The sequence below is a fragment of the Trachemys scripta genome, chromosome 8, assembly GCF_013100865.1.
Source record: "Trachemys scripta elegans isolate TJP31775 chromosome 8, CAS_Tse_1.0, whole genome shotgun sequence".
Lineage (NCBI taxonomy): Eukaryota > Metazoa > Chordata > Testudines > Emydidae > Trachemys > Trachemys scripta.
In genome coordinates, this window is record NC_048305.1 from 105072768 (window position 1) to 105097818 (window position 25051).

The 25051-nt window shown below is 40.9% G+C and overlaps 1 protein-coding gene across 5 annotated transcripts in view; it reads left to right on the plus strand.

The window, feature by feature from the left end:
* The window catches only part of GPBP1L1 (GC-rich promoter binding protein 1 like 1), a 48298-nt gene that overhangs the window by 16877 nt on the left and 6370 nt on the right, over nucleotides 1-25051 (plus strand). For 2 of the 5 annotated variants that reach the window (XM_034778865.1, XM_034778864.1), the window contains exons 2-8: nucleotides 5598-6515; nucleotides 7453-7567; nucleotides 8658-8787; nucleotides 9143-9426; nucleotides 13788-13860; nucleotides 15224-15417; nucleotides 22472-22612. In XM_034778865.1, the coding sequence (XP_034634756.1) occupies nucleotides 7508-7567; nucleotides 8658-8787; nucleotides 9143-9426; nucleotides 13788-13860; nucleotides 15224-15417; nucleotides 22472-22612 (882 nt within the window). In that variant the 5' untranslated portion in view covers nucleotides 5598-6515; nucleotides 7453-7507. Of the gene's footprint in view, nucleotides 1-4972; nucleotides 5106-5597; nucleotides 6516-6542; nucleotides 6695-7452; nucleotides 7568-8657; nucleotides 8788-9142; nucleotides 9427-13787; nucleotides 13861-15223; nucleotides 15418-22471; nucleotides 22613-25051 lie in introns of those variants that run through there. The other 3 variants (XM_034778866.1, XM_034778867.1, XM_034778868.1) reach the window with 3 other exon arrangements.

Here is a 25051-nt window from a genome sequence, read left to right on the forward strand (position 1 = left end):
TTTTTTTTTTTTGCAAAAGCACGTGTTAAGGAAGGCAGAATACAGAGAAGGAGAGCCAAGCAGCAGTCTATGAGCAGTGTCTGACCATGTGGTGTTGACTAAAAGGCTTGAGGCTGTAAAATAAGAATTTCTTATTTATTTGTTTTGTTTCCTCTCGCATTTGGAAAAGGAGGACTTTGTACATTCCTCATAAACAAATTCGTAGATTTTTAAAATATTGTGTACAGAATATTTAAAATTTGGCACAGAATTCCCTCAGGAGTAAGTGTTGTAAACAAGACACAAGAACAGGTTTCAGGGTAGCAGCCGTGTTAGTCTGTATCCTCAAAAAGAACAGGAGTACTTGTGGCACCTTAGAGACTAACAAATTTATTAGAGCATAAGCTTTCGTGGGCTACAACCCACTTCTTATGCATCCGAAGAAGTGGGCTGTAGCCCACGAAAGCTTATGCTCTAATAAATTTGTTAGTCTCTAAGGTGCCACAAGTACTCCTGTTCTTTTTGAGGATACAGACTAACACGGCTGCTACCCTGAAACCTGTTCTTGTGTCTTGTTTACAACACTTACTCCTGAGGGAATTCTGTGCCAAATTTTAAATATTCTGTACACAATATTTTAAAAATCTACGAATTTGTTTATGAGGAATGTACAAAGTCCTCCTTTTCCAAATGCGAGAGGAAACAAAACAAATAAATAAGAAATTCTTATTTTACAGCCTCAAGCCTTTTAGTCAACACCACATGGTCAGACACTGCTCATAGACTGCTGCTTGGCTCTCCTTCTCTGTATTCTGCCTTCCTTAACACGTGCTTTTGCAAAAAAAAAAAACAGTACTCAGCAAAACTACACCACCCACTCTGGGCAGGATTGCAGCCCCCTTTATCTCAGACTGGGGGGCTTGTCCTGACTGATATGTTAATTGAAGAATGCACTCTCATTCAGTCTGAGCTTTGTGCTCAATGCAGTCTCCAGTATCTCTTAGCATAACAAATAGTCTCTGCCTCAAAGATCTGATTCAGTTTGATTCTGTTACCATACCACAGACTTTGAAAAGTTTAAATTTGCAGCTTGACCTGAAATGTAATTAAAGTGAAAGAGTTTCTTCAATGACAAAATACAACAGAGACTTTGGGGAGGCAGAGCCTTCTGATTTAACTATGCCTTGGGTAATGTAAACCATTTTCCTTAATAAATGAGATATGATCAGGGATTTAAAATCAGAGCCTACTTCTAAAATGCAACTGTAAAGATACTTGATAATGACAAGAACAGAGAAAAAACAGCTCACCGAACAGTTTCAATTTTGGCTTATTGTCAAACTTATTTGTCAGGAAACTTGGAAAGATTAGGTCTTGGTTAGGGATGTTTGCATTTCCTATCATGTCTCCTTCATAAAACTCAAGGATTCTTTTTATTTTGATCTTTTTATTTTAATGCTTGTAATCCTGAAGTTCATTTAGTCCCACTCAGTGTTTGTGTATAGAGATATTAGGCTCTGATTCTTTATCCCAACAGAGAGAAAAGAAATGATTGCAAACTGATAATTTTCATTTTCATTCATATCCATTTTTGAAAGAAGTAAAACAATAGTGTTGCTATATTTGACCCTAAATATATGAACTGTGAAAGCATGATGTGTTCATGGGACATGGAATTTATTTGGGGACACACACTTATCATAGAATCAGAGGGTTGGAAGGGATCTCAGGAGGTCATCTAGTCCAACCCCCTGCTCAAAGCAAGGCCAATCCCCAGACAGATTTTTGCCCCAGATCCCTAAATCGCCCCCTCAAGGATTGAACTCGCAACCCTGGGTTTAGCAGGCCAATGCTCAAACCACTGAGCTATCCCTCCCCCCAATCTAAACTATGAACAGTAATGTTTCCTTACCTTGGTCACCACTCCTTTTAATTTAAAAACCTGATAACATATTCCTTCTATTCATATTTTAAAAAGGAGAAAACTTTTAAATTTACCCACCCAAGAAAAAATAAATTTGTAAAAATTAATAACTGGGCAATAATACCTCCTCTCTCCTCCCCCACCCAGCAACCTCATTTGGCCTGTCACATTAAGTGACATGCCTATCCCATGGTTAGACATCCTATATCTGAAGCTGCTCATTTAATAAGCATATTATTCAAGAATAAAGAAATGCACAGGTTATTTCAGCATAACCTTAAATCTGACATGAGTTTTTGTGTGATGGGGAAATGTCAGTTAAAATATTTTTTTGGCCGTATATGTAAAAAATTTGTGGAGATTAGTTGTGTATGTAGCTCAACAAAAGAGATTAGTTAATGTTAAATTATGTATGTTGACTGACTTGTGAACATATAGATGACAGTTAATGTGCACCTGAATGTGTCGTGGACCTATATAATTTGTTAAAAGGGACTTGCATTGTGAGGTTACTGATGAAAATACCTATTTTGGCTCAGAGGTAGGTTGTTTTAGTAAATAGGTATCTTTGGAGTTGATAAAATGTGTTTATGTAGACAAAGCAAGATTTAATATCCCTAATGATTGATTTGCTTGGGTTTTGTAAATGTGATGGGTATGTACATTACCATTTAGGAATCTTAACTCTGGATATTAAATGAAGACTTTGGCTTTGTAATGTAAATAAATCCTTAAATTACTCCTGCTCCCTCATCTGGTCTTTCTGTCCTTTCAGAAAGTGAGATTCACTGTACTTTATTGCTGTTAATTTTCTTGAGGAGGTGGGTAAATGTAATTTGGCACTCATCTTTTTCTTTTGTAGCACAAAATTAAGCCACGAGACACTTCAGAGGGAGATTTAACTCCTGTGCATAGTTCTTAAAACCTGAAGTTTCAATTTTGAGGCAGGGCCCTTTAAAAACAGACATAGATTCAAAATAGAGGATACAGCAACATCAAAATACTGTGCAGGAAGGTTGACATGAAGTGAAGGTCATTTCATTAATACATTTAAAGCTTTCTGTAGCCTTAGTTTTCTGATTCAGTATTACTGGAGTCCATAATTTAAGCTAATAAATGTGAAATAAAACCAGATTTATAAGGCTTTGATGTGCATCTAAAATGAGTGGCATGCTTTATAATCTGGGATAGTTCAGAGATGGTATTGTCTCTAGATGCATGTTAGCCATTGCTCGTTCTTTAGTGCATGCTGATCTGTCCTAATCATAGGTGCCTTGGATGGTGGCAAGTCAGCAGGTTGTGAAACTTTCACAAGAACTTTTCTGCAGTGGACGTATGGAGCTTTGCAGCTGCAGCGTCCCCTCTGTTTGCTAAACGTGTCGAGTTTTTTGTTGTTTTTTTGGTTTGTTTAAGGCTCAGTGGCTTGCATTAGTGGCAGAAGAATCAGGGTTCTGTTTAATTTCTGCTATTTTGCTTTTCTCCTGAAAGATAACTTAAAGCCTTATTGTGAAACATGAACCAGTATGCTCCGGTGGCTTTCGAGGCACATAGCCAGGCAAGATCCCTGTCTCAGAGCTCCCCATGTAAATAAATGGACAACATAAATATCACTGAGATCCAGAGGATGGTTCTGTGTTGTTGTTTTTTTGTTTTTCCTCTTCCTTTTATTATCAAAGCTCATTAGAAGGCGTTATCCTATCTATTAATACTTGTTTCAGTCAATAGGTGAAATGATTCCTACACAATTCACCCTCTTAATAAATCTGCTCTTCAGAATAAAGTAATAAATGGTCTTGAAACACATCTGAGTTTCATAGAACTTCTGTCACTTTTCCTTCCATTTACCTCACATTACTACTTCAGGGAGGGGGGTAGAGACTTAGCAGTCTCAGCAGGTCACTGCCACGTGAGCTTGGTTCCAGTGCTGAGTGCAGAAGAGTGGGGAGAAAAATTGTTCTCTCTGAAGCACTTGATACCTTACCTTCGTTGTGTGTGTGGAAGGACTGGTAAAGCTACACTTCATAATAAGCAACAATTATTGGTACATCAGCATTTTTGCTGCTGTTTTGGGGCGACTTTACTGTTTATCATCTGGGCAGGGTGTTTAGGAAGCTCCCATTAGGTCATCATCACTGTTGCTTCTGTTTTATGAATACATCCATCCTGTTGCTGATTTCATCTAGATTGATGTCTTGAGGAGCTTCTGTGAGATTTTTATTTCTTGTTGCTATGGTTCCAGAGATTTGAGCATGAGTTTAGTCCCTAACTGATACTGTCCCAGCGACCTTGGGGTTCCTGGTGAGAGATAGCTACTGTTCTTTTTAGCATTTGGGATGATTTTACCCAGTTATCCTGGCAGGTGGCCTGTTAGACTAACTGTTCATACGTATGGCTTATTTTGAATTTGTGGATTGAAATTTCCTTTTAATGTCTCATCTTTTTATTCTCTTATTTGGGAACCCCAAGCAAGAAGAGGTGGATATTATGTATATTGCTGTGGAACCCAAAGATTCTAGTGTGGATCAGGGTCTCATTGTGCTAGGTTCCATATAAACAAATAGAAGGACATGTCCCTATCACAAAGAGCTTATACTTGATTGCTTCAAGATAGGTTGAAACAAGCAAGCAGAAGGAAAGACAAGGGTAATGGTGAGGTCAGGTAGTCATATAAGTTAATTGTTGCACTGCTAGGTGGTTCTGAATTCTTAGTTTTGATCAGTCTCTAAATAAATGATATCCTGTAACTCTAACTGTCCTGCAGCCTATTCAACATTAGGTGGCTGATTTCTTGTAGGTCTCACTACACTAGTGAGTCTTGAAGAGGGATTTGAAGGGGAGAAGGTGGTGGTCTTACAGGATAATTTAGGAAGGGCATTCTGTGCATGAAGGTCAGCATGGAAGAAAGCACAGCTATATTTGTGGGCTAAACGGACAAATCGATGTGCAAAGTTGGCATTGCTGAAGGGATGGCTAGATGTGGGTGCATAAGTAGGGAGGGGGCAGAATTGGAAGGGTTTAAGGTACATAGATAGGAAGCTTGAACTTGATGATGAAAGGGGATTATTTGATGAATAGGTCTCATCTTCTGTTAAGGGATTTCTACCTGTCTGCCTGGCTCTACTGTCAGGAAACTAAGAGGGAATAGCCTCCTAGCTGGACCTGAGCAGTTGAGAAGTATCTTGAGGGCATCAAGAGGGAGGAGGTATGTGGAGTGATTACCCTTTCTGCCCCTGCCACAGTATTGGTAGATGGAGGGAGAGTCAATACTTGGGTGTATCTCAAATGTGTAGCGTAAGAATTATTTTTGTTTTATGCTGCACTAAAACCAGTTACTTGGAATCCCAGCCTCTGTGGTTGTGTCCTGTTCATAGCCACAAGTATGGCTAAGAGAGTGGGGCAGCACTGCAGGTTGCTGGGGATCTGGTGGACAAGGAAGATGTCTAGGATAGAGCTGAGGAACTCTGTTACCTATAAATGTTATGGGGTGACTAGGTGGAAATCATAGACGTTGCAAAAATTTCTGATTTTCTGTAGTTGGACAAGTAATTGCAGACCCGATGGCCGCTTTTTTATTTTTGTAGGCACTTGCAATAAATAAATTTGCTGCACTTCTGCTTTGTGTTCTTCTGCTTGGACATATGTTACTGCACATTTCTATTACTTCTATTGATGGGTTTTCATTTTTCCTTTGTAGTGATTACAGTTCCTGTATTCCACCATTTTTTGATGGAATAGGAGGACCATAACCCAGAAGTGACCTCTGCAGTAAAACAAGAAACTCTTGTTGAATAATTGGTCTCCTTTCAAAAGCAGCGCCAGTCTGGAAGAAGGTTAAAGAGAAGAGTACTTTTGGACTTGGCTCTTTTCAGATTCATTTATTCAGCACATCAATGGTGACCAGCAAAGACACAGAAGCAGTTGTGACTGCCATTCAGCATCTCATCAAGTAGCGTTTAGTTCTTGGAGGGGAACTTAAGTTACATGAAGTGAAAAGTATATCAAGACATTGTTCATTTTTAAGAACATTAGCACCGTGGATTTTTTTTAGCAACTGTACATGTGATGAAACTGAAGTTTGTATTTTAAGAGCATATGCTTAGGCAGATGTCTCCCATTTAATATCAGAATTTGGGAGAAGCGTTTTTATATAATTTAACCCCCCCTCCCATCCAAGCTTTGAAACTGAGGTGCTACAGACAATGAATAATCCTGCAGATTTGGGTGTATCTGTTCATTGTTAACCATGGTGTTGCTCTGAATGTTGTCCTGCAGACCCAGCGACCGCTTTTGTAATGTAAAATCTGAGTTCCATAGCACCACAACAAGAGGAAATTTAATGAGGTGAACGTGGTTGTGGCTTTTTTAAATGTAAATTACCTTTTTTAGGGTTTTTTTTTTTTTTTTTGTAGTGTGAGTGCAGAGAGAAATTAAGATGAGCAGCTGAGGGGGTGAAGGGTGCCGTCAGCACGAAGTGCAACTTCTCGTGCTCTGCTTTGAGACGCACCGTTGTCTCAAACCTGACATAACTGCATTCTGGAGAAGGAAGGAACCTGAAGGTCAGAGTGAAGCACAGAAATCAAGAAGAGAATTGGACTGCAGAGGCCAAACTCTGGTAGTTGATCACACATCTTTTTTTTCTATATGTACATACAAAATCTTGGCTCATGCACAACACCATGAAAGGGTGAAAATAAGGAGGGAACCAAGAGGACCCCTCACAAAATGCAATACTCCATCTAATCTACTAATTCTGAATGAGCAGTTGGACAATAACTCCTAGGGTACTTGAAGGTGGGAGTCATACCACACATTGTTGGAAAGTTAACTTTTCTGTGGTTCACAAACTTGAATTCCTCACCTACATATTGCTGCTAGTGTCTGTCATAAAGCTCGTGAAAGTGCAGTTACAGATACTCCAGTCTCCCTTCTCACCAGCTTGTGTCCTACCTTTGACCCTCTTGCTTTCCATTCACTGTCAGGAATTCAGCACGTCAGCTATGGGCTGTGCCTAGAATTTTGGGGCCTTAAGACAGTTTTAAGATTGAGGGGTAGTTAGATTAGACTTGCTCCACAAGACTAATTTGAACTCTTATCTCGCTCAGTTGGTGCCCTTGTTAGCAACTTTACAATATTTACCCTCCCACTTCCTGAAGAAAAACATACAGTGCACACAGGACCATACTGCAAGGCAATTTGCAAGAGGAAGCCCATAAATTTGAGTGTTTCACATGTCTTTATGCACTGCAAGTTTGCTCTGTCTTCTTTCTACCCCCAAACCAATCCCATCATGAATTTCATAGCTATTTTGCTAACGTTGATATTGTAAACAGGAAGTATTTGGGACTTGTAAAGGCCTTATCTATTCTGGCCAGGGAGACCATGTTGGCAGCTTTCTAGTTAGAATTGTATTTAAGCCCAGCAAAAGATTGCGACTTTTTTTTTTCGTGTTCGCTAGAGAAGGCCTAAATGTTACAGTGCAATTATTCCACATAATTGCACAGCAAGGGCTGACGGACTGGAGATGTAGTTGTTCTTTTTTCCACTTGTAGATCCTGGCCATGAGGTTTGATGCCTCGCTTTATTGAAGGGAGACACTGGACCTAAATGGCGCAGCATGACTTTGTTCCTGCCTGGCTTAACTTCTCAACGCCACAGTCAGCCAAGGTAACTTGCATTCAGATTACCCAGCCAGAAGCCTTTTAATGGCTAAAGCAAGTTTTGGCCCTGTATTTTGTCCAACTTGAATGCCTGCAGCCTGGTTTGGAATGTTCTTTGTGTTCTTGAATACCTGTGCGAAGCTTTTTAAGACTCAGGCAAAAACTCTTCCTCTGTTGATTTTTCTTCACAAATTAACCACCTCTGTTCCAGAGAGAAGGATTGTTTTCCTTTTTGTGCACAAACATGGAAGTAAATAAATCATGTTAACTTCAGTCTGCATTGAGATCTCATGATGGGGGAATTATTTAAAGAGATACTACCAAAGTTAGTAGAACTGAAAATTGGCCTACCTGCCTCTTCATATTTATGTACAAATTCAGTATAATTCTTTTTCTTTTCAAAGTAATGTTGCACTCCTGAGCAATGCACCAATAGCAAGCCATTGGTTCCCATCTCAGAATTTTCTAGTTCCAATTTAAAGTTGCTTGTATATGAAATCCCAAAATTGGGGGTATTGGGTGACAACAGGATCTGAGGGGTAGATCTGGCTGACTCAAAGGTGTAAAGTTTGTGTGGGATCTCAAGCAGACACTTCCATTGCTTATGCATGGCACTGGTAGTCCAGAGCACCTTGTAATAGCAAATCAGATTAATGGAGGAAAAACAGTTTGGTAAGGAAACTGCTTTCAGCTTCATGTTTAAACCAGATGAGACACAAATAATTTCGAAATGTGCAATACCTTGATATGACCCTAGAATCTTTTCCAAATAGGAAAGGTCACTGTAGGAAAATGGGTAAGATTCCTTAAACTCTTCAAGGTGTTGCATGTGACTTCAAAGACGCTGCTAGTAGAACTGATGTATAAGCATCCTTTTGATTCTTTGTCGGGTGATACGTGCAGTCACATGTGCTGTTTTTGTGTTCACTTAAATATTTCCATATTTGTCAGCTAAGCAACACATAGCCAGCCTATTGTTGTAGTTACTGAAAGCTAATGCAGAGAACGTCTTTTTATTTTCATACAAGCCATCAGAATAGCATTGCTTGTCAAGCAGGCTCTTTGGGTGGCCTAAGACACTTAATCTGTTTCTGTAGTCCCCTGCAGCCACCTTTGAGAAACATGGAGAGCATCTTTCGCGGGGTGAGGGCCGCTTTGGTGTGAGCCGTAGACGACACAACTCTTCTGATGGATTTTTCAATAACGGCCCCCTCAGAACTACGGGAGGTGAGTAGAGGATCTCTATCCAAATACTGAATGCAGATCTATGCAGAATATAAAGTAACTTTGCAAAACAAAATCCCCTATAACACACAAAGCCACTTATCCTAACACTCCTCCCTTATGTGCCATCTCTCTGTGTTCCCGTGGGTTTCTGGGGAAGTTGTATGTGGCTTTCAAATTCTTCTGTAGTTTGTTCGTCTGTGTGAGTAAAAAAAGTCAATCTCTCTGAACTAAGGCAAGGTTAGCCTAATAGTTATTTAGAGAGCATTGATCAATGCCAGAAATATCAGGTCATTCCTGATTTCTTCTTGCTGTATTGACTTTTATTTTATTTGCATACTTACCTCCTGTTGTTTAGATTGCTGGCATCAGCCCTCCCTGCTCCGCCATGATTCTGTAGATTCCGGTGTTTCTAAAGGAGCTCATGTTGGGCTTTCTGGCAATCAGCCTGGCTGGCATGGTCCCTCACGGGGCCATGATGGTATGAACCAACGTAGTGGTGGAGGAACTGGAGTCCATCGCCACTGGAATGGCAACTTTCACTCTCGGAAGAACTCTGCCTTTCAAGAAAAGGTGCCTGTTGAGGCCAGAGAAGAGAAGAGAGAAGAAAAAGAGAAGCTGCAGTTTGAGGAAGACGACTTTGTAAGTGTGTGGTTTCTCACTACTGGAACCAGCTATGAGAAATGGCTTTCTAGGTTTCTTTGTATTAGAATTGGTTGGTGGAAAGGATCTAGAGTTGGATTCTCCTCCATACTTTTGGGGATCGCTCCAGTTTTAATGGAATGGTCCTGCAAGCAGTGTTTGCAGAATGTTAACTTTTTCCCATATTCCTGAGGCCCTCATATATTGGGTTGTTTTTTGGACACGTTGTCATTACATGTTGCCAGGTTATTTTAAATCTGCTATATCAGTGTTGTGATGCATAAGTTTGTTCAATCAGCCAAACCCAATACAGCTGGTGACACTCTTTATCTGAAAAGAATAGTTGAAAAAACAATTTGAACTGCTTGTCACAAAAGTATGTTCATAGCTTGAATGAGAATATAGTACTTGTAAGCATATGTATTTGTCAAAAGGGGCAAGGTTTCTTTTGAAAGACTTGAACCATAAAGACCAATTTTGGGGGCACTCCTGTGCATTGTGCACATCATAGAATATCAGGGTTGGAAGGGACCTCAGGAGGTCATCTAGTCCAACCCCTTGCTCAAAGCAGGACCAATTCCCAACTAAATCATCCCAGCCAGGGCTTTGTCAAGCCTGACCTTAAAAACCTCTAAGGAAGGAGATTCCACCACCTCCCTAGGTAGCCCATTCCAGTGCTTCACCACCCTCCTAGTGAAATAGTGTTTCCTAATATCCAACCTAAACCTCCCCCACTGCAACTTGAGACCATTACTCCTTGTTCTGTCATCTGCCACCACTGAGAACAGTCTAGATCCATCCTCTTTGGAACCTCCCTTCCAGGTAGTTGAAAGCAGCTATCAAATCCCCACTCACTCTTCTCTTCTGCAGACTAAACAATCCCAGTTCCCTCAGCCTCTCCTCGTAAGTCGTGTTCCAGCCCCCTAATCATTTTTGTTGCCCTCCGCTGGCCTCTTTCCAATTTTTCCACATCCTCCTTGTAGTGGGGGGCCCAAAATTGGATACAGTACTCCAGATGAGGCCTCACCAATGTCAAATAGAGGGGAACGATCACGTCCCTCGATTTGCTGGCAGTGCCCCTATTTATACAGCCCAAAATGCCATTAGTCGTCTTGGCAGTCAGCCTCTCTCAGCTTCCTAATGTAAAACTGACAAGACCTGATAAAATGAAGCATTAAAACTGATAGATAAGAGATTTAAAATATTTGGGTAATATTTGGGGTATGAGATAGTACTTGTATTAAAATGGGATGGTAATTTCTTCCAGCTTTTAAACTAGGAGTGCTAGTTTTTCCAGAAGTTCACGACTGGAGGCTTGTGCTGTAGTTGCCATAGTAGCCAACACACAAAGAATCTATCAAAAAGAGCGGGGAGGTGTTTGAATTTCCAGTTTATTGTGAAAAGAGAGGAAGAGAGAAGGATAGGTGAATGGACAAGGGGTGTCTTATCAACATCATCATACCTGGTTTTTACCGCCTTTCCTTCCCCAACTCACAATTTCTCAACATAAGAACGGCCGTACTGGGTCAGACCAAAGATCCATCTAGCCCAGTATCCTGTCTACCGATAGTGGCCATAGTGTAGGGAGTGAACCTAACGGGTAATGATCAAGTGATCTCTCTCCTGCCATCCATCTCCACCCTCTGACAAACAACCAGAGGCTAGGGTCACCATTCCTAACCCATCGTGGCTAATAGCCATTAATGGACTTAACCTCCATGAATTTATCCAGTTCTCTTACCCTGTTATAGTCCTAGCCTTCACAACCTCCTCAGGTAAGGAGTTCCACAAGTTGACTGCACTTTGTGAAGAACTTCCTTTTATTTGTTCTAAACCTGCTGCCTGTTAATTTCATTTGGTGGCCCCTAGTTCTTGTATTATGGGAATAAGTAAATAACTTTTCCTTATCTACTTTCTCCACATCACTCATAATTTTATATACCTCTATCATATCCCCCCCTTTGGTCTCCTCTTTTCCAAGCTGAAAAGTCCTAGCCTTTTCAATCTCTCCTCATATGGGACCCTCTCCAAACCCCTAATCATTTTAGTTGCCCTTCTCTGAACCTTTTCTAGTGCCAGTATATCTTTTTTGAGTTGAGGAGACCACATCTGTACGCAGTATTCAAGATATGGGCGTACCATCGATTTATATAAAGGCAATAATATATTCTCCATTTTATTCTCTCCCCTTTTTAATGATTCCTAACAGCCTGTTTGCTTTTTTGACCGCCTCTGCACACTGCGTGGACATCTTCAGAGAACTATCCACGATGACTCCAAGATCTTTTTCCTGATTTGTTATAGCTAAATTAGCTCCCATCATATTGTATGTATAGTTGGGGTTATTTTTTCCAATGTGCATTACTTTACATTTATCCACATTAAGTTTCATTTGCCATTTTGTTGCCCAGTCACTTAGTTTTGTGAGATCTTTTTGAAGTTCTTCACAGTCTGCTTTGGTCTTAACTCTCTTGATCAGTTTAGTATCATCTGCAAACTTTGCCACCTCACTTTTTACCCCTTTCTCTAGATCATTTATGAATAAGTTGAATAGGATTGGTCCTAGGACTGACCCTTGGGTAACACCACTAGTTACCCCTCTCCATTCTGAGAATTTAGCATTAATTCCTACCCTTTGTTCCCTGTCTTTTAACCAGTTCTCAGTACATGAAAGGACCTTCCCTTTTATCCCATGACAACTTAATTTACGCAAGAGCCTTCGGTGAGGGACCTTGTCAAAGGCTTTCTGGAAATCTAAGTACACTATGTCCACTGGATCCCCCTTGTCCACATGTTTGTTGACCCCTTCAAAGAAATCTAATAGATTAGTATAACACGACTTCCCTTTACAGAAACCATGTTGATTTTTGCCCAACAATTTATATTCTTCTATGTGTCTGACAATTTTATTCTTTACTATAGTTTCGACTAATTTGCCCGGTACTGACGTTCGACTTACCAGTCTGTAATTGCCGGGATCACCTCTAGAGCCCTTTTTAAATATTGGCGTTACATTAGCTATCTTCCAGTCGTTGGGTACAGAAGCCGATTTAAAGGACAGGTTACAAACCCTAGTTAATAGTTCCCCAATTTCACATTTGAGTTCTTTCAGAACTCTTGGGTGAATGCCATCTGGTCCCGGTGACTTGTTAATGTTAAGTTCATCAATTAATTCCAAAATCTCCTCTAGTGACACTTCAATCTGTGACAGTTCCTCAGATTTGTCACCTACAAAAACCGGCTCAGGTTTGGGAATCTCCCTAACATCCTCAGCCATGCAGACTGAAGCAAAGAATTGGTTTAGTTTTTCCGCGATGACTTTATAGTCTTTAAGTGCTCCTTTTCTATCTCTATCATCGAGGGGCCCCACTGGTTGTTTAGCAGGCTTCCTGCTTCTGATGTACTCAAAAAACATTTTATTACCTTTTGAGTTTTTGGCTAGCCGTTCTTCAAACTCCTCTTTGGCTTTTCTTATTACATTTTTACACTTAATTTGGCAGTGTTTATGCTCCCTTCTATTTACCTCGCTAGGATTTGACTTCCACTTTTTAAAGGAAGTCTTTTTATCTCTCACTGCTTCTTTTACATGGTTGTTAAGCCACAGTGGCTTTTTTAATTTCTTTTACTGTGTTTCTTAATTTGGGATATACATTTAAGTTGGGCCTCTATTATGATGTCTTTAAAAAGAGCCCATGCAGCTTGCAGGGATTTCACTTCAGTCACTGTACCTTTTAACTTCTGTTTAACTAACCCCCTCATTTTTGTATAGAAAAAATATTGTAATATTTAGGATTTGACGCTCAATCAAAGGTAGAATTACAAAGGCTGCATCCTTCAGATGAAATAACAGCCTAAAATTTCGACATAGGGAATTTATTTTAATATAACTTAAGCTGAGCTTTTAGTTTTTATGCCTGTAAATATATAAATTCATCTTCATCACAGAGATTATATACATCTAGTGTCAGTGTAATACTGGTAAAACTATTAATGCCTAACTATCAAATACAAAATATATGAAAGCTAGTACAGTTATGAGGAATTGGGTCCTGGATATCACATGGTGCCTTGAGCCACTGATTAATATCAAATTATAGAGTCTCTCACTTTCTTAATTATACATGAGAAACTCTTTAAATAGGAGTTCTGTCTTTGCTTGCTCTAGTCCCAACACAATCTGAAGGGGAAGGAAAGTAAAGCTCTTTGGGCCAGGGACTGTCTTTTCGTTCTGTTTGCACAACACTTCGTACAAAAGGGTCCTGGTCCATGACCATGTTCCTAGGTACTATGGTAATACTACTTCTGATAAATAGTAGTATCTGCAATCTTCTAATGTGTCCAACCGGATTATGTTTTTACAGCCATCTTTGAATCCAGAAGCTGGAAAACAGAATAACCAGAGCAAACCTTTAGGGACACCTTCTGGAGTATGGGGTACGTAGAGAAGTTTACATCACTGTATAGAAAACAGATGACCACTTGTAAAGCAGAAGAATTGAACAATATGTTGAAACTCTAGTTTTTCACATAGGGGAAGATCTTAAAGGAAGATTAAACTGAAGTAGGCAGCTACCTCTTTCTTTCTCTCCCTTCGTTCTTTTCCTTTTTATCTCTTTTCTGATACTTAGAGTTGCACTTGCTGCTGTTTGAGAATCTTCTCTTCCATTTCCTGCTAATGGCACAAACTATGTACAGGAATGTCACTCGTCTATAATGGTTGCTAATTCCATGGGAAGATCACAGCTTCTCTAAGATTGTGGGTGTTGAGTGTTGGAATGAAATGATCATGAAAATACTTGATCCTGCATTGCTAAATGCAGAATCAGAAGTGCAGAATAGGGTTGAGAGGACTAGAGGGAGCACAGCTCCCTGATTGTAAGTGTTAAGAAGGTGATATTTATAGTGGATATGCAGCAATACTGTACAAATCTACAAGGCTGTGTTCTTGTGGTTCATCTTCTTTTTTCAAATTAATTAAAAAGAAAATAGTTCTAAATTCCTGGATACTATACATGATGTTTTTGTTCCCTCCATTGAAAAAGCTAGGCTGATGCAAATGGGGTGCCTGTTATCAGTGCCTGAAAATGTTTTTTTAATCACTAATTGGAACCTGTAACTCTAACTAGAGAGTTTAATTTGGGGTGGGATAGAATTGTAAACCAGTTATTTATTAGCTGTATCCTAAAAACATTCAGCAATCTGTTGTACTAGATCTAATTTTAATCTCTTGAGTGTTTGGTTCAGATCTTTACTGGTCCACCCAAATGCAATGCAAGCAGTAAAAAGCTGTTTAAACACTTAGCGGTTTACATTGCAGTTGTCAAGAAAGTGTACTGGTGCACTTTTCAAGAAAGTGTACTGAGAACTTCTGTTTGCTCCACCAGAATGTGGTGTTAATGGTTGCAGGTTGCAAAACATTGAAACTTAAAGCATGAGTTTCACTAAATATTTTTGTTAGTGAATTAACCTAAAATTACTCAGTAGTTATTCAGAACTTAAATATAATTATCCATTCTGGTTCCTTCTTTCAGCAAAGTCTGAGAGGCGGTTAAAATCTCAGGCTGATGTCCTAGGCAGTTTTTTTTCAAAATCAAGAGGAGCCTACATAATATTGGACTTTACCATCTTTGTCTGATATCCTCTTCACTTGACTTCAGAAGCTGTTAGCAGCAGCAGCATGAGACACTTTCAGCATCTTAGACTCTAAGAGGTAGAATTGGAGCTGAGGTAGAGTCAAGTTTTGTGGAATTACTGAGCTCCTAATTATTTGAGGTCTTGTTCCCCTCTGTTTTTGTAGAAAACCCCCCTAGTGCCAAGCAACCTACCAAGATGCTGGTCATCAAAAAGGTTTCAAAAGAGGATCCTGCTGCTGCCTTCTCAGCTGCATTTACATCACCAGTTCCTCACCTTGCAAACGGCAACAAGACCACCACAATTGTCCCAAGTGTCTACAAAAATCTGGTTCCTAAACCAGCAGCTCCTCCATCTAAGGTACAAGGGCTTCCAGTGGAGTTACTAAACTCTATTGAAGGGGCATTCTCTCCCTTATATAGAAAAAGTACGAGTAACAGAGTAGTGAATGAGTTGTTCATCTGACAGTGTTGTAAATCTATACAAAGTTGTAATACGATTCATTAACATGGTTAAAATACAGTTTGGACCAGTCTTCAAAGACCAGACTGGGTCGTGTTTTAACATGATCCTTCAGCATAGTAGTTGAGCCTTAAAGGTAACCTACAAAAGAAATATAGGGTTTTGCACTTCAGCTTCTTTGTTACATACAAAAAGGTTAAAGGGTTTTTCAAGTTTTCAATTTCTGCTTGATTTTTTTATATTGGGTTCAGATCTTATCTAACTCTGTTTTTCCTGAAGGCTGGTATAAGAGATACCTGGGGAACTTGTAGGATTATGACATTCCAACTAGTATCAGAGAAGTGAAACCTAATCATGGAAATTATTTTTATTCATAATTCTTAGAGCTTTGTTTTGCTTATTTTTTGGGCTGGTAACGCCTCATTAATTAAAATGCTTGATAAACACTTGGAAGAAAAGATCTTTAAAAGATGATCGGTCCTGGTTGAGAAAAGGTCCATTCTAGCTGTGTATCGTCCAAGAAGACTACCAGTGATACAGGTGAAGAGCAGATTTTTTTTAAATCTTTACAAAATATAATCAAAAGAATACTCTCCTTAAAAACCCCTTTCAGAGATGTGTTCATGCCTTCTGCTCCTTTACAAAACTCTTGCCTTTCTAGGTCCTCTTTAAAATTCAGCTGGTTCCTCCTCTCCCACAGACCGCAGAGAGAACCTACATGATTAGAATGACTCTCACTTTTCAATTCTAAAAAAATGTTGGTCTTATGGCTTGTTTTGGGGGAGCACACCAGTGTTGGCCTGACAGGTGGGCTTTTGTAAGAATCGCAACTATTTATAACATTCCATTTGTAAAGAATGCCTTACCTGTAAAATCAGAAATTATTAGGCAGTCAGCCCACATGTGGAGCCACCCATGACCATTCAAACAAGGTGCGGTTTCTGGTGTCCAGAGAGTTTCCTGTTGCTGCTTTTTCAGTTTTACAGCTTGCGTGACTTAGGGATATGGTCGGGTGCCTTTCCTGTAGCTGGAATGACTTGGTGTATTGAACAGGTTTTAGCTATTCAGCCTTCTACATCAGAGCCTTTTTAACAACTGGATTGTGTTGCTGCTTGTTCGTTGCACTGTGATCTTTTATTTAATGCAGAAACGTATAACTGCGAGCACTGTATGCAAACAATGATATATTGTGGGGTTTGCAAGTTACGGTGCTATAAAAATTTACTCCTAAGATTTGTAAATCATGAAATTGAAGTCAGTGTTTTCCATACCTGAGCAAGTGCATGTAAATATTATGACTGCATCCTGCAGTAGTGCATTATTGCATGGAATCATCAATATTGAAGATGAAAAGCTAATTATCTAGTTCCCCCTTCCAGAATGTGGTTGTTCCCTACAGTATAGTCACCAGTGCATTTGTTTTGCCTAGTTCTAAATGTCCTAAGTGACGGGTCTTTCTCTTTGTGAGACTATAGCGCAGTTTAATCAGGCTTGCTGACGGGATGTTTATCCAGATGCTGAGCTTGGTTTTCATTGTGCCTAGAAAATGGTATTTTATGCTTAGATTTTCAAAGGGGCCTAATGGAGTGATGTGCTCAAATCCTATGTAATTTCAGTGGGTTTGAACCCCTAGCTCCTTTAGGCACCTGAAAATCCCAGCCTTTGTGGGGTTTGTTAGTGTTGTGATCCGGATGTGATATGGTCTAATAGGTTCATAAACTAGTTTGTATTATACCCTTGATTGATGGCATTTTAGAAGAGCACTTGGGGAAATTAAGCAATTGGTTTGGCTGATGTAAAGCAGCAGTGTGATTGTGGTACATAAACTGGACAACTAAACCTACTTGTCAAAACGCTGATTTTGACATCCCAGTTTTCCTTTTCATTCTGTGAATCCTTGATCTTCTTAAAATTGCAGTAGGACATGTCAGTGTGGGTGATTTTGTGTCTAAATTGACTTCTGTGGCCAAAGATGTGGGTTAATTTGCTAGTAGTGTACCCCTTGCCTTATTCCTGTAGTATTCAGAGGAAGCAGAAGTAATGTCTGTAAAGTTACTTAGCCAGTTTAGAAATCATTTGCTGTTTCTATGGTGGTAATGCGTATAGGTCCCTAGAGTAGACCAGGCCTTAGTATTGTAAAGACTTACGGGTTCCCCATTTGAGCCATTGGCTATCTCCTCTCTGCTGCATCTATCAATGAAGGTGTAATTTTTGGTGACCATTACCTCTCCCAGAAGAGATGGGGAGCTACAGGCATTAATTTTGGGGCATCCATACAAGATCTTTTTTAAGGACAAAGTTCACTTGCATCCTCATCCAAAGTTTGTTTCAAAGGTGGTTTCTTCTTTCCTTACCAATCAGACAATTTGACCACATTACCCAAAGCTACATACGAACAGGGATGAACAGCGTTTGCATATCAAGGCTTAGATGTCAGGAGAGCCTTAGCAGTTTACCTAGACAGAACCAGGCTCTTCTATAAATCCTCCCATCTGTTCATAGCAATGGCAGACAGAGTAAGAAGCCATTCAGTCTCCACCCAGAGAAGTTCTTCCTGGGTCACATCCTGTATACGCATGTGTTATGACTTAGCTAATGTCACTCCACCTGACGGAGTCTCAGCTCATTCAAGGCGGTTGCAGTTGGCCTCAGCAGCCTTTCTGGCACAAGTTCCAGTTGCGTACACGAGTCGAGTGGCAGCCTGGTTCTCTGTCCACACGTTTGCCTCCCGCTATGCTATGGCTTAAGACTCCAGAGACAATACTAGAGTTGGACGAGTTGTTCTTTAGGCTTTGTTGAAATAGACTCCTATCCCACTTCCTGTTCTTACGGCTTGAGTCACTCAAAGAAGAAAACAGTTACTAGCCTGTTGTATATGTCCATTCCATAACCCACCCTCTTGTGCCCCAGTCCCCTTAAAATGTTCTTCTGTGATATCCTGCCCCGACACTGGCTACTCATGGAAATCCCGGATTCTCTGCTCCCAAAGGAACAGTGTACCCCAGTTTACCTGCTTTACCTTAAATCACAGCTCCTGTATAACGCATAGAACTGAACACTTATATAAACCTTCTTTTGGTGTAGTATAAGTGTATAAATTCCACTAGAAACAAGTGTGTGATGGAAACTAATGGTTACAATACAAAACAAAATCATAAAATACAAACTAGGGCCTACACTTAATAGTTACCTTTCCTATCTAACAAAGTCAGTTTCCCCCACCTCGTTCAGTCTGTTGCAGAGCTGACTGGCTTCTCAGGAACCAAAATCCAATCTTTCACTTAACACCCCCATACTCAACAAGATGTCTCCTCAGTGAATGGATTCAGTGTGTCTTTCTCCACCCTTTGATATACTGAATCTGTCTTTTGTCTTTATTCACAGTCCGGTGAGCCCCTGTCTGTTTCACTGTTCCTTTTTACCTCCAAGTGGTTTTGATTGTTTTCAGTTGGCTTTGATAGTTTTCCAACTGTTCTGGAATGGACAAGGGTAGACAATTGAACCTTGCATTACATCACCAGCTGACCAGGGAGGGGTGAGGACACCTTGTGCTTGAATGGGCCATCACCAAAACACGATTCCCTGGTGACAGACTTTTACTCCGGGACCATAAGGCGTAGTTATCAATATACACCTCTACCCCGATATAACGCTGTCCTTGGGAGCCAAAAAGTATTACCGCATTATAGGTGAAACCGTGTTGTATTGAACTTGCTTTGATCCGCCGGAGTGCGCAGCACCGCCCTCCCCCCTTCCCCCCCCAGCACTGCTTTACCACATTATATCCAAATTCATGTTATATCGGGTCACGTTATATCGGGGTAGAGGTGTAGTTAGGTTATTCCTTAAATATTAACTGTGTACACACCTTGCACTGAGTATTGATAAATTAAGAGCTTTTAATACAGACCTCACATGCTACCCTTCATTACTAAATACTGTGAAAGTGGTATATTAGATGTAGTGAGTTTGTCAGGTCTAACAGTAGTTGCTTGTAAAGAACAATGAACCTGTTGGCACCAATGGGCCTCAGTGTCATTGTGAGCATTCCAAGTATTTGTATTATTGTAGTGCCTGGCTCTTGGTCTACGACTAGGTCTTTTCGCTGTGCTAGGTGCTGTACAAACACAAAACACAAATATGATCTCTGTCCCCAGCAGCTTACAATCTAACACCCACCCCCCAGATTTAGTGTTGTGCCTCACCAGTGGGGTGTTGTGGCAATTTACATTTGGTTTTTGGGAGTTTGAGAGGAACTTGATGTGAAATATAAGCTGTGAAAAAGGTGGAAATCCATTTCACCAGTGTTGGGGTTTTTGGGAGCGGGGAATGAGTGTTCTATATACTTTGAATCTGCTTATGCTCTTCCATACAGAAACTCCTCATAGTTAATACTAACCGGAGAATTGTGCCTTCAGGTTCTTGAGCAAAAATTGACATTTTGGTGTGACTGCCATTTTCAGAGGTTCCTATTTAAGAGATTACTGTAAATTAAATATGATAGTGCAAGAAGTATGCTCTAGTTCAGGGGTAGGCAACCTATGGCACGCATGCCAAACGCGGCACACAAGCTGATTTTCAGTGGCACTCACACTGCCTGGCTCCTGGCCACCGGTCCGGGGGGCTTTGCATTTTAATTTAATTTTAAATGACGCGTCTTAAACATTTTAAAAACCTTATTTACTTTACATACAACAATAGTTTAGTTATATATTATAGACTTATAGAAAGAGACCTTCTAAAAACATTAAAATGTATGACTGGCACGCGAAACCTTAAATTAGAGTGAATAAATGAAGACGCGGCACACCACTTCTGAAAGGTTGCCGACCCCTGCTCTAGTTAAACAGAAATGAAGGCACAAGCTCTACCCCAGGAAGTTTACAATCGAAATCAGTTTCTAACCTGTGGGGGAGGCATCAGACTAGTCAATGAGAGGGGGAGCTGAAGCCAGAGGATGTGATCGATGTGGGAGAGGGAAGGTGCAGGACCCCAGGTTGATGCAGCTTCCCCTGACTCACTGCAAACATATTGCTGCATAGCAAATAAAGCTACTGGTGGCTCCCTGAAAATCTTTCCTGCCCTTCTTTGTGTGGCTGCTAACAGAGCTGAACATTGTAAAAGTCAAAGGTGTAGTAGGGCTGCGGCCTCAGTGTGCCAGCCCAGGCTTCTCTCTCCTCAGCTTTGACTGGCAAATCGATGGTTGTCCACCTCCAGCGTCATATCCCTTCTGATTAGGGAATGGGGAGAGGGATTCGGTTTTTACCAGTGCGGGGAGTAAGGGTGAGGAGTCAGCAAAATATAAGAAGGAAGAAAAATACATCAAGGAAACAAATGAGGAAATACAGAGAAACAGTGGCCTCTGCTGTCCTTTTTTACAAAGTACATTATCCATTTTAGACTCCTATTTAACTTAGGGTATGTCTTCACTACCCGCTGTATTGGCGGGTAGCAATCGATTTATCTGGGATCGATATATCGCGTCTTGTTAAGACACGATATATTGATCCCCGAACGCGCTCATCGTCGACTCCGGAACTCCACTAGAGCGAGTGATCTGAATCGATTCCCGCGCCCCCCCCCCGTGTAGATCATCCTGGATGAGCATTGATATCAGAAATTCAGAATAGTTAAAATGAAGCTGTAAATTTAAAATAAATAAATAAATATTCCTCAGCTGTCTTGTTCCTGTGCTGCTTCGTGCCATCTCTCTCATTTGGGGATCGTTGTTGCACAGTTTGTCCTTAGTGGCTGAGAGGTTCAAGATGATACTTTTCCAAGTAGAAGACATTTGTCATGAAGCAGCTTTCTGCAACTGCAATTATTGCTTGGCCATCAAATAATAGTTGCAGATATATCCTGATGGTGGATACTAGTTGGGTGAAGTTGCCCTACTCCAGGGGTCGGCAACATTCGGCACGCGGCTCGCCAGGGTAAGCACCCTGGCGGGCCGGGCCAGTTTTATTTACCTGCTGATGCGGCAGGTTTGGCCGATCGCGGCCCCCACTGGCCGCAGTTCGCTGTCCCGGGCCAATGGGGGCGGCGAGAAACGGCGCGGGCAAGCGATGTGCTGGCTGCGGCTTCCTGCTGCCCCCATTGACCCGGGATGGCAAACCGCGGCCAGTGGGGGCCGCGATCGGCCAAACCTGCCGCGTCAGCAGGTAAATAAAACTGGCCCGGCCCGCCAGGGTGCTTACCCTGGCGAGCCGCGTGCCGAACGTTGCCGCTCCCTGCCCTACTCTGAGTAGTTACATGTGAATTGGCTTAGAAAATGGGCTGGTTTACATGCTTCCATACTCCAGTAACCTGGCTTCTCACTCGGTAAGTTTTGGGGCTTCTTGTCTGGATTTTTAGTGTATCCATTGACTTCTGTGTCTTGTTAAACAGCAGGGTACAATCAAACTTTTGTTCCTTTACCCTTCCATGGGGGCGGATTAGGAGTATCTTCCTTGCAACGTGGGGAATTCCTGTCTTGCATTCATGCCTTAAAGCTTCTTCCCCATGGCCAGAGGAAGCTCCTGTTGAGTGGTGGTGTATTTAGCACTGTGTAAGAAATTGGAATTTTATTACGGTCTCTCACTTCCTGTGCTGGGCGCAGTTGTGTGATACATTGCATCTCTCAATGGTGACTCCTCCAACCAATGATGGAGCATTCAATTGTTTATAATAGTCCCAACCGACCCTTTGCTAGGAGAGTGATAGCTGTGAAGCAGTTAGAGGGTATTTATGTGGGCGGGGTGGTTCAGCAGGGCAGGAATGGGGGATTCTCAGGATTAAGATGAAAGGGGAATTTGAGGCCATTTTTTGGAGCAGGAGAAGATAATTTGTTCAATTAATCAGACACCTTATTAAGTCAATTTGATGTTGCTTTGATTTTTTTTTACCATTTGCAAGCAACCCATACTTGTGCCGTACCATTACTGTCTAGTGTATTGTGTTCTCTTCAATATAGCCAAGTCCATGGAAAGCTAACAGAAGTGACCATAAACCAGGCTCGCTTTCCTCCAGCCGTGACTCTGCCTTTACCAGTCCGGTGTCTGTAACCAAACCAGCGGTACTGGCGAGTGGCTCAGGTCTCACCTCTCCCAAAGAGGTAAGGGGTTGGGTTGGGGATAGAACGGGACCTTTTCCAACTAATGTTGCTTTCTATAATTTAAGTACCATGAGAGCTCTTCTATTCGTATTACACAGCTCTGAACACTTGAAGAGTACTCAATCACTTGTATGGTCTTTGCATGTTGAGCTAAGTTCCCTTGTACATTAATGGGAATGCTCTTGGAAGTCTGTCTGTCTGTCTTGATGTAAAGTGTGCTGCCAGCAGATTTTGGCTAGATCTGCTGTAATTTCATCACCATCATACAAGGTATGGTTGCTTTTACATTTTAAGAGCATCATAGGAACTAAACTGGGCATGCCCAGAAACAATGTCCAAACCATCAGCTGCATTACCAGAGTGCAGACACCAGCCCTGCTATGTGAGAGCTGTGAACTGGAAGTTAACGCTGAGGGCTTCTCTACACAACGCCTTAGGCCTTGTCTACACTGCCACTTTACAGCGCTGCCACTTTCTTACTCAGTAGTGCAAAAAAACAGCCCCCTGAGTGCTGCAAGTTTCAGCACGGTCAAGTGGCAGTGTAGACAGTGCACCAGCACTGGGAGCCACATTCCCAGCACTGGTAGCTACTCCCCTCGTGGAGGTTTTTTTACAGCTGGTGCCGCGACTACACACACATTAAAGCGCTGCCGTGGCAGCACTTTAACATTGCTAGCAAAGACATACCGTTAGTACACATGGGTGTGTGTGTGTGTGTGTGTGTGTGTGTAAAATCTAGTGTGACACACCCACAATTGCTAGTCACTGCTTGGCCATGATTTTCTGTATCTTTAAATTTTCAGTTTAAATAATCTGGAATGGTGGAAGAAGTTAAACAAGTCGTATCTTGACACTGTTCTTTAGTTTTAATAAACAATGGTGATGTATTTACTCAGCCAGAGATGAATGCCCCCCTGCATATTCGACAGAAATGTTGCTATTACAAAACTGAGAATCCTTCTTGTGTGAGGCTGCTCTCTCTCTTAAACTTTTGTTTTGAGATCAGAAGTATTCCTGGGAAGGTTTTGTCATCTTTGTGGATATTAAAGTTTGTATAGAGGTGTTTTTTTTTTTTTTTTTTTTTTTTAACTCATTCTTAACTTTCGCCATTTTTGAACCCCTACACTGGGGTAGTCAGTTATTTCTTGGTCAATGTCCAAATATCTTGGTCAAGGTCCAGATTCCAGAGGTACATTTTTCACACCACAATAACAATAATAAGTAAATAAAAAGTTTTAGCGGTATGTTCAAAAGTGTCTGGCGGTCCAGATTTAACCTGCGGTCTGCCTGTTGACTATCCATGCCCTACGCTTTCAGTGTAAGGTACTGGGATATTCTTTTGATCATGAGAGACAATTCTGTGCAAAACACAAAACTGAGGTTTCCAAATTAGGAAATAACCCACTAATAATGGGTATATAGATGAGTAGTTCTGGTTTTTATGTAATAAAAAAACCCCCATGGAAATAACAAAATTGCCAGTCATCTCCTTGACAACTTTGCTTTTATGTTGTATTCTTTCCCCTCACCCTACCTCTTTGTTGTTTTAGATTGTAAGCCCATTGGGGCAGGGACTTTGTTTTCCCTTATGTCTGTACAACACCTAGCACACTTTGGGCACTACTGGAACATAAATACGTAATTCAGATAAGCTTCCACCTTCAGGTAAGTAATACCAAAACAAAGTTAAATACACTTGTTATCCAGTACAATAAATACTGCATATAGCCTCTGTAATTTGTTGTCCTAGGCAGCTTTTGCTGTCAGTCTCTGGCCAGGATGTAGGTTTGTAGGGTATTGCTCTCTCTCTCTCGAGTGTCAGATTCTGTAATTCAGTTTTTCTACAGAGACTAGTAATACTTAAAGCTATGAAAGTTGCACTTTGTGTTGAATTTCCACCAGCATTGTCTGAGTGGTTAGTAAATTAATAGAAGAAACTCGTCTGAAAGTCACTCCATCCTGTGTTCCCATAACATCAATAGCTATATCCAGTTAAACTGGAAATCATTCAAGCTACAACTGAACGGTAATGCCTAGACTTTTATTTCACATGCTTCTTTTAAAAAAATTGTTTGACAATCTTAGTCTAAACACAGGACTGGGACCCATGAATTTTAATCACACCTCTGCCACTGACCTGGGGAAAGTAATTTAATCTCTGCTTCTTTCTCTGTCTTTATAGTGGCAATAATAACCACCTTACAGAGGTGTTGAAGAGTGATCAGTTAATATTTGTAAAATGTTCTGAAAATGAGAAGCTCTGTAAAAGTAGAAATACTGACATTACCATAGAGTCCTCCTAGATCTCCCTGAGGATTAGTGTAAGATTCTTCCCTATAAGTGCACTTTTAGTGCTTTATGCAGTCTGCTTTTAAAAGCCTTAGGGATGGCTCTTCCACTGTTTTCCCCTCGGAGAGTATTCTACAATCTTAGAGGCAA